Below are 11,601 nucleotides of genomic sequence, written 5' to 3'. Positions count from 1 at the left end.
GCAGTGGGCTGTCTGACCAGAGCGCTTACCCAAACCTAAAATCTCAAAACTAAACCTAAAAGAAACCAAGCAGCCAAACAAAGACCCTACCCACCATATCAAAGACAAAGAAGTAAGCAAACAACAGAAAAACAGGTCAATAGCCACAGAGGCAACTGCTGCCAGGAGGAAGACGAGCACATTGCAGCAGAGTCCCACCCACTTTTTGAAGAGCTGTCCATCAACAGACAAATCTAGTACACCTGAGGTCAAACAGCAGAACACACATTAGGGAAAAAACCCACACACCAGGCTGAGGGGCAGAGGAAGCATACCTACAGTAACAAAGAAGCAGTTATGTTCCTGATCTAGGAGAACCTAGACAAAATATGTGACTCCCCTCCTCTTCCTACTCCCAAGAATGCGCAGCAGCAAGGGGTGATTCATAGTTGCAGTTCATTAAAATTGATCATATAAAAGAAAAGGGCCTTTCACTCTTGCCAGTCCTGCACAAAATGTGCTCTAAATACTGTAGACACAGTGGGCTATACAGCAGTTTCTTGTGCCAAGCTGCTGTAAATGGCACACATCTGACCAGTTCCTCGTGTTTATCAGAACTGTTAAAACAACGTTAAACAAACCCATTGTGCAACCTCAGAAATTATTACACTGCTTGCTAATTCACATAGCAATCAATAGGATGCCATGGTTGGGAGTGGCAGAGAGGGGAGAGCTGCTGTTAGCTGGGGCCTCAAATGAAGCAATGTCATCAGCTTGTTCAGTCTGTGATCCCTTCAATGGGCGCCACCTGTTGCTCATCATGTATACACTAAGCACAAGGGGAGAAGAGATCGAGGCCAACACAGTATTGATCCAGGGGAATAACACTCATCACAAATGAAAGCGTTACTCCCACACTTTAAAATCTTCTTCACTGTCAAATGAGAAGATTGTAGTGTCATTTACAGTATGTGTGTCTATAACATAATTAAGGTTTGTGTTCAGTAGTATTGACTATATCTAGTCTGCTTCTTGAATGTAAATCCTTACAGTAAATCCTGGATCTAAATAACTTTAACTTTTGATATTTGTATCTAAACCTATAGGAAACAAAAACTCATATGCATTCACTTTTTCAGAGGAAGAAGAAATATTGCAGTTTTAGTAGTAGCCTGTTTATTGTTCACAACCCTGTAAACTTGACAGTGAGATGAACAGAGCATAATAAAAATGCTGCTTAAATATGATGACATATTGAAAATGACAGGTTTACACCTATACTTTCATAGAAGCAACTTGATCCAACAAGCATAGTGGTAGTCCTGTTTCAGAGTTATGAAGTCAGTAAGTTTAAAATAGTAAGGGTAGTATATCATTCAATGTACTCCAGCTTCCAAATCACTTTTTTTCTGTTCTTCATGTCATTGCATGTCAGTATTTGTGTACATATTTAGCTTTTTAAATGTCTTACTTTTTATTTCAAAACAATGAGGAGGAAAAGGTTTGTCCGGTGACTGACCTTTACAGTTCTGGGTAATTTTCCAACCACTCAGCTATTCCCAACACTAGATCACACAACCAACTTGCATGTACAAATACAGGGAACAGGAGGAAAGTAATACCCTAGCACTTTGAAAAATGTTTAAAAAAAAAAAACTACAAAACCATTTCTACCCTATCAGACATCCATCCATTATCTATACCTCTTATTCCTGAATAGGGTCACAGGGGGGTCAATCCCAGCTGACACTGGGCGAGAGGTGGGGTACACCCTGTACACCCAGTCTATCACAGGGCTGACATGTAGACAAACACACACACTCAATTTAGAGTTGCCAATCAATCTAAGCTGCATGTCTTTAGACTGTGGGAGGAAGCTGGAGTAAGTCCACACAAGCACAGGGAGAACATGCAAACTCCACACAGAGAGGCACCAATTTGGCCTGGGCTCGAACCTGGAACCTTCTTGCTGTGACACTAACCACTGTTTCACTGTGCCACCCATACAAGACACATTAGCTAAATAATTTGGATTTATTGGTAGGTGTACTCTTATTGACACAGCCAAACCAGCCATCTCCCCCTTTGTACCAAGCACAGCTAAACATGTCCCAGACCTTTCCGGCAGTCTCTGACACACAAACATGGCATCACTATGAGCTCATGGGTCTTGGATCTAACTTGATTGGTGAAATATGGGTTAATTGATTTTTAGGGCTTGCTATGCTTTAATCTATGGATTGTGATTTACTGGAGAAGTACCATGCTGTTATCTGGGCTGGTAGCTGCTCTTTAGGTGGATCTTTTTAGGCTAACTATATTTTGGATTAGGTCACCCTCCCCTTTGGAGCAAACGCCCTGGCTTATCAGCCCAGTAACAGCAGGACTAATTTGTACAGAAGTCGAAATAAACCAGTTTAAAGCAAAAAGCACTTTCTCCAACTACCTTACTTCCCCACACTCTGTGGTGACCCCTAAACGGCAAAAGCTGAAAGTGACTTACTATCAACTTCAGAAAAAGATGATTTGGACTTTTCATGGATATAAAGTAGAAAAAGAAGTAATAGGATTAATGGGAAATGTTGTCTTAAGGTTTCACAGTAACACTAAGCACTGCTAGAGTAAAATCACCTATGTATCTGTCTGGGATCAGTTTCAGAGCTTGGACCATGACGACCTCTAAAACAAGTGTGTGTCTAATAATATTTTGTTAATGGAAAGATGAAAGTAGCTGCCTCCCCAAGGCCATTACGCTTTGTAGTCAACTTTCACGTCACTATTTCTCACTCATGGACCTCTTTCAGTCGGGCTTGGTTTTTTTTTTTTGAAGAGATGCTAATATTTTGCTTAATTTCAGATGAACTAAAGGACTACCTGCTCGGAGAGCGTGGCATTAATAAGATCTTCACCCTGGGCAACAGTGAGTTCCCTGTTAGCTGGGAGAATGAAATCAAATTGTGGACTTTCCTGGAAACCCGAGCTGCTCTTCTGCTCAAGACCTACAAGACCACCTCAGAGGTTAGTCAGCTGGAATTCAATTTATGTTGGAAGTTGTAATGTATAGGGTTTCTGATTGCAGATTGGTTTGATGGTCTTAAGGTTCCTTTAAGCCCTAAGGAGCTAGTTTTCTTGAAGAGTACAAACACGCCTAAAGCTGAAAGTGTTTATATCAGTTCTGAAAGTTTAAAATATTGTCACACCATCTGGGCCTGGTGCCTTTGTGATCTTTTGGCTCTTAAAGAGGCCATGCACATCTTGTCAAATACCAGAGACCAGTACTGTACATCATGGATTCATCAGATCTGTAGTGTGTTGTTCTAAAGCTGACTCTGAGCATCATTTCCCACATGTATACATTTACTGTAGCAGCAGGGTTGGCAATTTCCTGTCCGCGAGGGCCGCTGTCCTGCTTGTTTTCCAACTATCCCTGCCTGACCTGCTGCTGATTACCTGGCTCAGGTGTGTTCAGCCAGTCAGAAGCTGGAAGATACCAATTCACTTTATCTTTCCTCACTCCACTTTCATCTAAGATGGTGTCTTCCAGCTTCTGACTGGCTGAACACACCTGAGCCAGGTAATCAGCAGCAGGTCAGGCAGGGATAGTTGGAAAACAAGCAGGACAGCGGCCCTCGAGGACTGGAATTGGCCACCCCTGCTCACCATAAGTTGAAAAAAAAAAAGCGGTGACACTTTAGATAGATTCTGTAAGGCACTGATCATAGCTCATGTTGTGATTCTTTGCCCTGATGGAATATTTCTATTATAGTTGTATCATATTGAAGATGATGCATATATTTCTGAATGAGAATGTGCAGAGTGTAAGACTTGTAAATTTAAAAACTGAACTAAATATAGGCTGCACAGGATCTTAACATTTCAGTTAATGTTTGAATTTACTTCATTAAATAAATCAGTCAAACGTTATTGCCAAGTATGTTAAAATAAAAGGAATACTTTCACATTGACATACAATATCATCATTAATTATTTTTAGGAAGATTTTTAAATGTCTTCTGTAAACTTCAACTGCTAATCACTAAAATCATTATTACTTGGTCAATCAGGGATCTATAAACAAACTTGCGCCTTATCTGTACTTATGGGTACTTTGTCCCCATCAGGTTACCACTGAGTAAATTAAATTATTCTAACAATCTGGTTCTGTCACCGATGCTGTTTTTAAAAATGAGTGTGCATTATCACACACATTATTATTTGTAGATCCACCAGATTAAAATTGAGGTTCTGCTCTTTATTTACCTGTTTCCATGGTGAACTGAAGTGGCGGAGCTCCGTTGATGAAGGCTTTTTTTATGGTCATCATCACACACATGCTCACCCTCAGAGTGAACATACTCAGAGGTGATTGAACTGTTTTGTAGAATCTGATCATCTACTGTGGAGCCAAAAGCTCATGAGATTCTCATCTCAACGTTACTCAGCTCAGAGTTCAGGGTTAACTTCAGTGTTTCAGGTTCAGGATGGAAACATTTTTCAAAGGTACTGCCCTTGTGCAGAATGCAAGAGAAAACTGGAAGAACAGCTTTAACACTCTGCCACCATGACATACTGTACATGTAGTCTTGCTGCACATCAGGGCCTATAGACATAACTGTTAAACCATGTTGACTGTAACCATGTCAAATTGTTGTTGCAAAGAAAACCAATTGTCATTTATTTAGGATTCAGTTGTTAACTGGCCATGTCTTTTTGAAATTCAAATGAATAGATACTCTGAAATTTTCCAGGAAACAATGTGCACATCCACTGGTACTCAAAATAAAGTGTGTTGAGGTCTAACAAATATTTTCATTACGTTTCCTTTCTTATTAGTGGTATTACTTGTATATATTGATCAGTATAGAAAATATGTTGTGATAATATGTTTAACCATATCACCCATCAATTTGTGCTGCCACTTTTTTTTGCCTGCTTCTTACAACCTCTTTTCATCTTTTATTTTGGCCTGGCCTCTTCCAGGAGGACCTCTCCTTACTGGAGAAACCCGATCTATCTCTGCACGCTCGTGTGGCTATCCAGCTCCGCCTGGCTGAGAAGCAGATCCTGGAGAAGGCTTGGGCCAGCGGACTGGCCAAACGTCTGAACTACCAGAAGAAGTTAGAGGAGGGGGCTCCGTTGCCTCACTACGAGGAAAGCGATATTGCTTTGCTTGAGAATGCCAATGCAGATGCAAAGCTCCCTATTATCTTGCGCAAGTTGGAGGAGGTGGAGGAAGGCCAAGGGACCCAGGTGGAGGAGCTGAATGAGGGGAAGATGATGTACAGGCTGGATATGGAGGCTAATGAAGAGCCAGTGCAGGGTGAGACTCAGGAGAAGGTTGGCAAAGATGTTCATTCAGCTTTGGACTCAGTTGGAAGTTCAAACCAGGTGGGCCAAAGGGAAGTGGCCGACCAAAGTGCCAGTCGAACTGAAGAGAATCCCAAAGAGAACAGTGAATAGTATATTCCACGTACTGCCTCAGCCCATGCTGTTTATTTATTTTTGTGTCTCTTAAATGACTCAGAAATATAGAAGCTGGAAAAGCAAAATAAATAGAAAGTTGCAGAGGTTTTAGACTGTATGTTCATCCAGTGTGGCTTTTCTTAGTTGTCCACTGCTGAACTTGTTTAGTGTGTGTCAGCCTTCTGTGCAGAACAGGATCAGATTAAAATGGGCTTCTGTTTAAGTATGGAGTGTAGGTTTTTATTGAAACAATTCGAGGCCCACAGAATACTAAGAGTGGGGGTGGGGCAGCCAGTCCTGGTCTCAGCAGATACTGTAGGCGTGTGAAGAGGAAGAAAAATAAACAAAATGGAGTTTAGGTGAATGTTGTTTCCACAAAGCTAAAATCTCTGCAATCTTGTGAATTGGTTGCTTTATTACTGCAATTTGTCTCCATATGTGTCCAGTATGTTTTGAGTTGACAATCGTTTAGAGAATTTTGGAGAGTGCTGCTATGTTAAGTTCAACACTGCCGACTGTACCCTCTTTTTGTTTAGTTTAGTTTTTTGTTAAAATAATTTCCAACAAACTAGAAGGAAATGTAAAATGTTACTTTATTTGGTCTGTGAAATGAGTACTTGCTTTATACTGATGGTACCTGTCATGGTTCACTATGAGTAGGCCAAACTATGATGATGCTTTTTGCTTTCTCATTGTACATTTTCAGTCATTACAAAGATGCAGCCCTTATTAAGAGACTAAGTTTTATTTTGTGGTAAAAGCATCTTTATGAATGTAGTCAGTTTATGTTGCAGTGAGTAACTAAAAGGGAGTGATGACTGACCCAGTGATTACTGTTGTTACCCCTGAGAAAGCCATATACAGCACTGAGGACTCTGAGACAGAGGATGATGTTTAAGTGACTGCTGGGAGATTTTTGTTTGACCGCCTTAAAATTAGGCAATTTCAACATGACACTTTTGTATGAAAAACTAGAAAGCACTGTTCACTGTCATTATTTAGTGTAAACTGTAGGGGTGGCTCCAAAAACTGGTGGAAGGAAACATTTGGCTGCAAATTATCCATATGAATGGTAATTATTTTTATCAATTATAACATTTGACCTTAGTGTAGAGTCTGTTGGTCATGAGGGCGTCCATTTTACCTCTTTTATCAAAACCACTTAGGTAGAGCCAATACATCTTTGGTATCGGATGTCCTAGATCTTTCTCCAAATGTCCACTGATGCCATGACTTTGGCCTGTTCAAGTCCAATGCCATGAACCAGGTGTCAGCGTACAAACACATCTGACACCAAATCTGTGAACAGAAACTGAGGTTACTAACTCCCAGCCATGTGTGGCCACTTGTTACTGTACCACACACTGGAAATCCATTATGTACTATACTGTAGGTCACATGATGATGGTGTAAACCAGCAGTAGGAATAGGAGCAATTTCCAGGTGCAGGTGAAGACTGTGGCATGTGTTTGAAAACCTCAGGAAGTGCACCCTTAGTTTATTTTGACAAACTGCTGTTTCCAAAAGATTGAACTGTCCCAAAAGAATCAAGATGTTACCCTGTAGCTTACATCAGTCTGATCCATACATAAAACATAAAAGCACCAGTCAAACAGACCAGGAATACCATGGGCCATCATAATCTTTTATTTCCATGTAGTGGGGATAAATCAGCCTTGTTGTCCACTCTCTGTACAGTGAAGCAGGTGGGTAACAGTGTTACAATGAAGATAAGAGCTGTCTTTTGAGACTCGGAGCAAACCTGCCGCACACGTTTACTCTGACAGATGAAAGTTTCTGTAGTCTAGTGTAAAAATGCACCATGCACTATTGCTGTTCATAAATGGAACCAAATCCAGTGGAAGGTGCTTTAAACCAGGACTCACCAGTTAAATGTGAGCTCCTCTATACTGTATCATTCTAAACTTTTAAACACTTCTATTTTTCAGACTCTTACAGTTATGATTAAAGTGACAATATTTCAGTGGCCACCCTTTTAGCCTTGAGCTGCTGCCACTTTCAAAGCTCAGCCTTTCCTGACTCTCAGATTTTATGCCTGCGTCCTGTTAGGCTGTCTTCCAGCACTGGTTTTGTTGTGGCCTGTTTGTACTCTCCTTCATTTTGTTCATGCATGTGTCACAAATATTAAACAGTGAAGTGAGCTTGATGACAAAGATGATAAAGAGCCTGTTCTCCATGATCCGTTACCTTCATCAGCACAAGTGGTCATTTCCTGCACTTGATACATTGAACAGAAGGGAATAAACATTGCAGATTTGGCAGAATTCATTTCAACGCAGCTTTAATTGCAGCAAAATCATTTAAAATATCTAATAGAGAATTATTTTTGCATCATGCTGTGAGTGGTTGTGTAAGCCTGGAATGTGAAGAGATTTCTCTTTGTTTTTATTTTTGATAATTAATCACAATAACGGTTAAATAAAACAAAGAATTAATCTTCAAACATTGCTGTGTTCAGATGTCATCATTTAGATATTACATCTGCTGACTCAGTGTGGCCTTTGAGTTTTAACTTATTTATGATTAACATCATGTGATGTTAGTTTTAGTTTATCATTTTGAGAAAAATGCTCTTATTAACTGTGTTCTGGAGAGTGAGATACTGATCTCAGTCTCATGTCCATGTGTTTAAGTAGGGAGCTGGAGTCAGAAAGCAGTTAGCCTAGCTTAACATAAAGCTTGAACAAGCAGGGGAAGCAGCTAATCTGCTTCTCAAGTTCATATCTGCACCTACAAACACACCGTCAACGCACTAAGAAAGGCTGCGACACACTTAACCCCATATTCTGCTACATAAATATTAAAATATTGAAAAAACTAAAAGAGTCTTTGTAGTACCATGCCATCCGACTAATAGCAAATGGTTACATTTCAAGGAAAGTGAAATCAGATTTTTTTTTTCCCCACAATTTTGTTGACAGTTGTTTAGCACTAATTGTCATAGCTCTAATTTCTACACAAGAAGAATGGTAGATAGATAGATGGTAAATAAAAATATTTGCCAAAATGTCAAACTGTTTCCTTTAGTGGACAGCCTGACCTGCCCTGCTAAAAATGACTGCTGATTTATTCAGAAAAATTGAAATAGACTTCCAGCTGTCCCTGTTCTCTCTGCATACTTGATCCTAGTTAATATTTGTTTTCAGAGATGGAAATAAAACTACATATGTAATTGTTTTGTAACCTTTAACTAAACATACAGTCTTTCAGCTTGCTTCAAACTGATACAAACATACATTGCAATTTATCAGCCTCCTGAAATGTAGTTGGGGCGCTCTTTGTTAACTGGTCGAGTTACAAAGATTTAGTGAACCTTGCTATGTTAGCTAACAGGTGGTTGATGGTGGTGTGACATGAAAGCAGAGTGATCCCTGACATCATGTTCTCCACATGGTATGCATTAAACTGACCAGCAGCAGGTTGTGTTCACTTGAAGTCAGATATTTATGACCTCTCTGTACTTCATGACGCTCTTGCTTTGTATCACGTTTGTGTGTTTTTTTATGTCTTTCTGTAGCTCCAGCACTTTTCTCTGCAATCATGTACCTTTACCATTCATATTGACATTCAGTCTGTTAGCTGCTTTAATGAAGATGTTGTTCCCGGTACTTTTTACCATACTGACTCTGAGAGACGAGGCAGTCCAAGTAACTACAAAACAGTGCTGATTTATTCCATGAACACAGGTAAAATTAACATTACACGCTCAGGTATCTTGCACCTCCAAACTGCACGCAGGCAGATGAAAGACCCTGAACCCACCAGGCCTATACATTATATCCCCTCGGTTGGGCTAGCCCCATACTACCCAGAAACGTCAACCGAGACGTCTCTGTTACCAGCTTTGCAGCTGGTCATAGCAGTAGTCAAAACATGAAGTAAATCAATGTGTGTGTGTCTGTTGATTAAGTGGTGTGTAACTAAAAACATTCTCACAGACTTCTAGTACATGTCGTGACTTAAACATAAGAACATATTATGGCTAAGGCTACAGTTATACACGTCATCATAATAATATTAAACACCCTGTCTGCTGACAGTCATCAGCTCTTCTCTCTAGTTATCCTTGACCAGATGTACCCTGTAGAAACTCATAAGCATGACTAAGCATTTAACAGTCTAACTAGACATCCTATCTCCACTAAACATTTCTAATACATAAAGTATCTAACCAATATGTATCTGACTAAAAATACCTAACAAAGACCTATATATGTGTATGTGTGTGTGTGTGTGTGTGTGTGTGTGGGGGGGGGGTGTATATACACGTGTGCACCTAGCTTTAACCTCAGTCAGTATGTTGCTATACTGTACAGCCGACTCCTCGCCATCACACTGTATGGATTAATTGTGGGTCTCTGGGTGTAAACAGACCTGGACTGCACAGGAACAACTAGAGCTGATAAGGAAAGATGTCAACATCTAAAAGTCAGAGATTAAACTTGGTCTCTTTTCTTAGCTCGTTGTGTGTGTCATCTTGTTCTTACACAGTCTGTCTTTGGATGAGGCCGTCTTCTCCTCCAGGGGCACCAGGTCACCACCCATCTATTGTTCATCTCCTCTGCTCGGTGGGTGGAAAAAATAGGTTTATTTCATGTAGTTTTCGCCTCTTTGCCCCCTGGCCCTATTACAAATTTATAAAAGAAACATTATCTTCAATAATTTAATTCGGGGCTATTCAATTTTGAAATGGCCCATCCATAATTCATTTTATTTAATTTAATCTATGAATTTATTATTGTAATGGGCACTGGGGTGGGCAGCGGAGAGCGAGGTATGTCCAGTATTGTTAGTTCTCGTTGTGTCAGTGCTTGGAGCAGCACTGGGACCAGCACTCCCACCTAATCCTGCCCTATTAATTATAAACTGCCATCCGTATTAATATACAATGGCAGCACAGCCGGGCCTGTCTCACCATGGGACAGCACCATTGTCGTTCTTGTGTTTACTGGTGTCATGCTCATGGATAGTGAACATGGAACTGAAGGTGATGGTTTATTGTTGTAAAGCTCTTTGCCAGCTGCCACTGCACTGTATTAAAACTAACCTTTGCAAATACTGTCTCGGTATTATTTAGGTTATTGAGGTGCACCACATCAACAATAGCATACTATGTTGTAGTCACACTGTAAATGTTTTCAACTTTCCATGAAGTATAACCTGATCTGGAACAGTAAAGGGATGTATTTACTGCTTTATTGCACTATGGACAAGAAGTATGTCCAGGAGATACTGAGAAAGCTGATAATATAATTAAATATAGCCATGCAACTGTTTCAGAAACGTATCCAATATACAGTATGTATCTACGATAGAGCAGTATTGAAGCCATTGTCAGAGTCGAGGTGAATGCTAAAAAACATTTGCAATTTTCAGGGAAAAGTCACATTTTTACCAAGTAAAGCAGTAACTTTTTAGAAAGGTTTAATACTTTATTTTGAGAAAAGTGTGTAACATTACTACAAAATTGATAATATGAAAATATTTGCATCAGAAGTTTTAATATTAAGAAGATAAAGGCAGAATATTGTGAGAAAAAAACTATTACAAAAAACTTACAATTTGATGAGAGCATGACATAGAGAATACACTCATAACAAGAAATAAGTCAAAAACAAAATGTCATTTGTATTTAGACTGTGTAGATTAGATTACATGTACTTGCTGGGTTGTGCTGTCATCAGCTGCTCCAACAACAAACTCTTGGGGAAAAAATGGAAATAAAAACTGAGGTTTGATCCACAAACTCAATTTTATTTGGACTTCTCTATTTTAAAGGCTCATTCTCACATAAACCAAGTCTCTAGATCTGCCTTCTTTCACCTGCGCAATATTGCGAAAATCAGGAGCATCCTGTCTCAAAGTGATGCTGAAAAGCTGGTCCATGCATTTGTTACTTCCAGGCTGGACTACTGTAACTCTTTACTATCAGGATGTCCCAATAATTCCCTAAAAAGCCTCCAGTTAATCCAAAATGCTGCAGCCAGAGTACTGACAGGAACTAGCAAGAGAGATCATATCTCTCCCATATTAGCTTCTCTCCACTGGCTCCCTGTAAAATTCAGAATAGAATTTAAAATCCTTCTCCTAACATACAAAGCCCTTAATGACAAGGCTCCATCGTATCTTAAAGACCTC

General features: G+C 39.8%; 1 protein-coding gene across 2 annotated transcripts in view; it reads left to right on the top strand.

Moving 5' to 3' along the window:
• Window positions 1-7,885, top strand: part of setd3 (SET domain containing 3, actin histidine methyltransferase) — a 46,756-nt gene extending 38,871 nt beyond the window's left edge. For both annotated transcript variants that reach the window (XM_020615700.1, XM_020615699.1), the window contains exons 12-13: window positions 2,837-2,997; window positions 4,960-7,885. In XM_020615700.1, coding sequence (XP_020471356.1) covers window positions 2,837-2,997; window positions 4,960-5,439 — 641 coding nt within the window. In that variant the 3' untranslated portion in view covers window positions 5,440-7,885. The remainder of the gene's footprint in view (window positions 1-2,836; window positions 2,998-4,959) is intronic.
• The last annotated feature ends 3,716 nt before the right edge of the window (window positions 7,886-11,601 follow it).

Source organism: Monopterus albus, unplaced genomic scaffold (genome assembly GCF_001952655.1).
Source record: "Monopterus albus unplaced genomic scaffold, M_albus_1.0 scaffold169.1, whole genome shotgun sequence".
NCBI classification, from domain to species: Eukaryota; Metazoa; Chordata; class Actinopteri; order Synbranchiformes; family Synbranchidae; genus Monopterus; species Monopterus albus.
The sequence above is the reverse complement of the archived record's forward strand: the minus strand, read 5'-3'. Positions and strand labels throughout refer to the sequence as shown.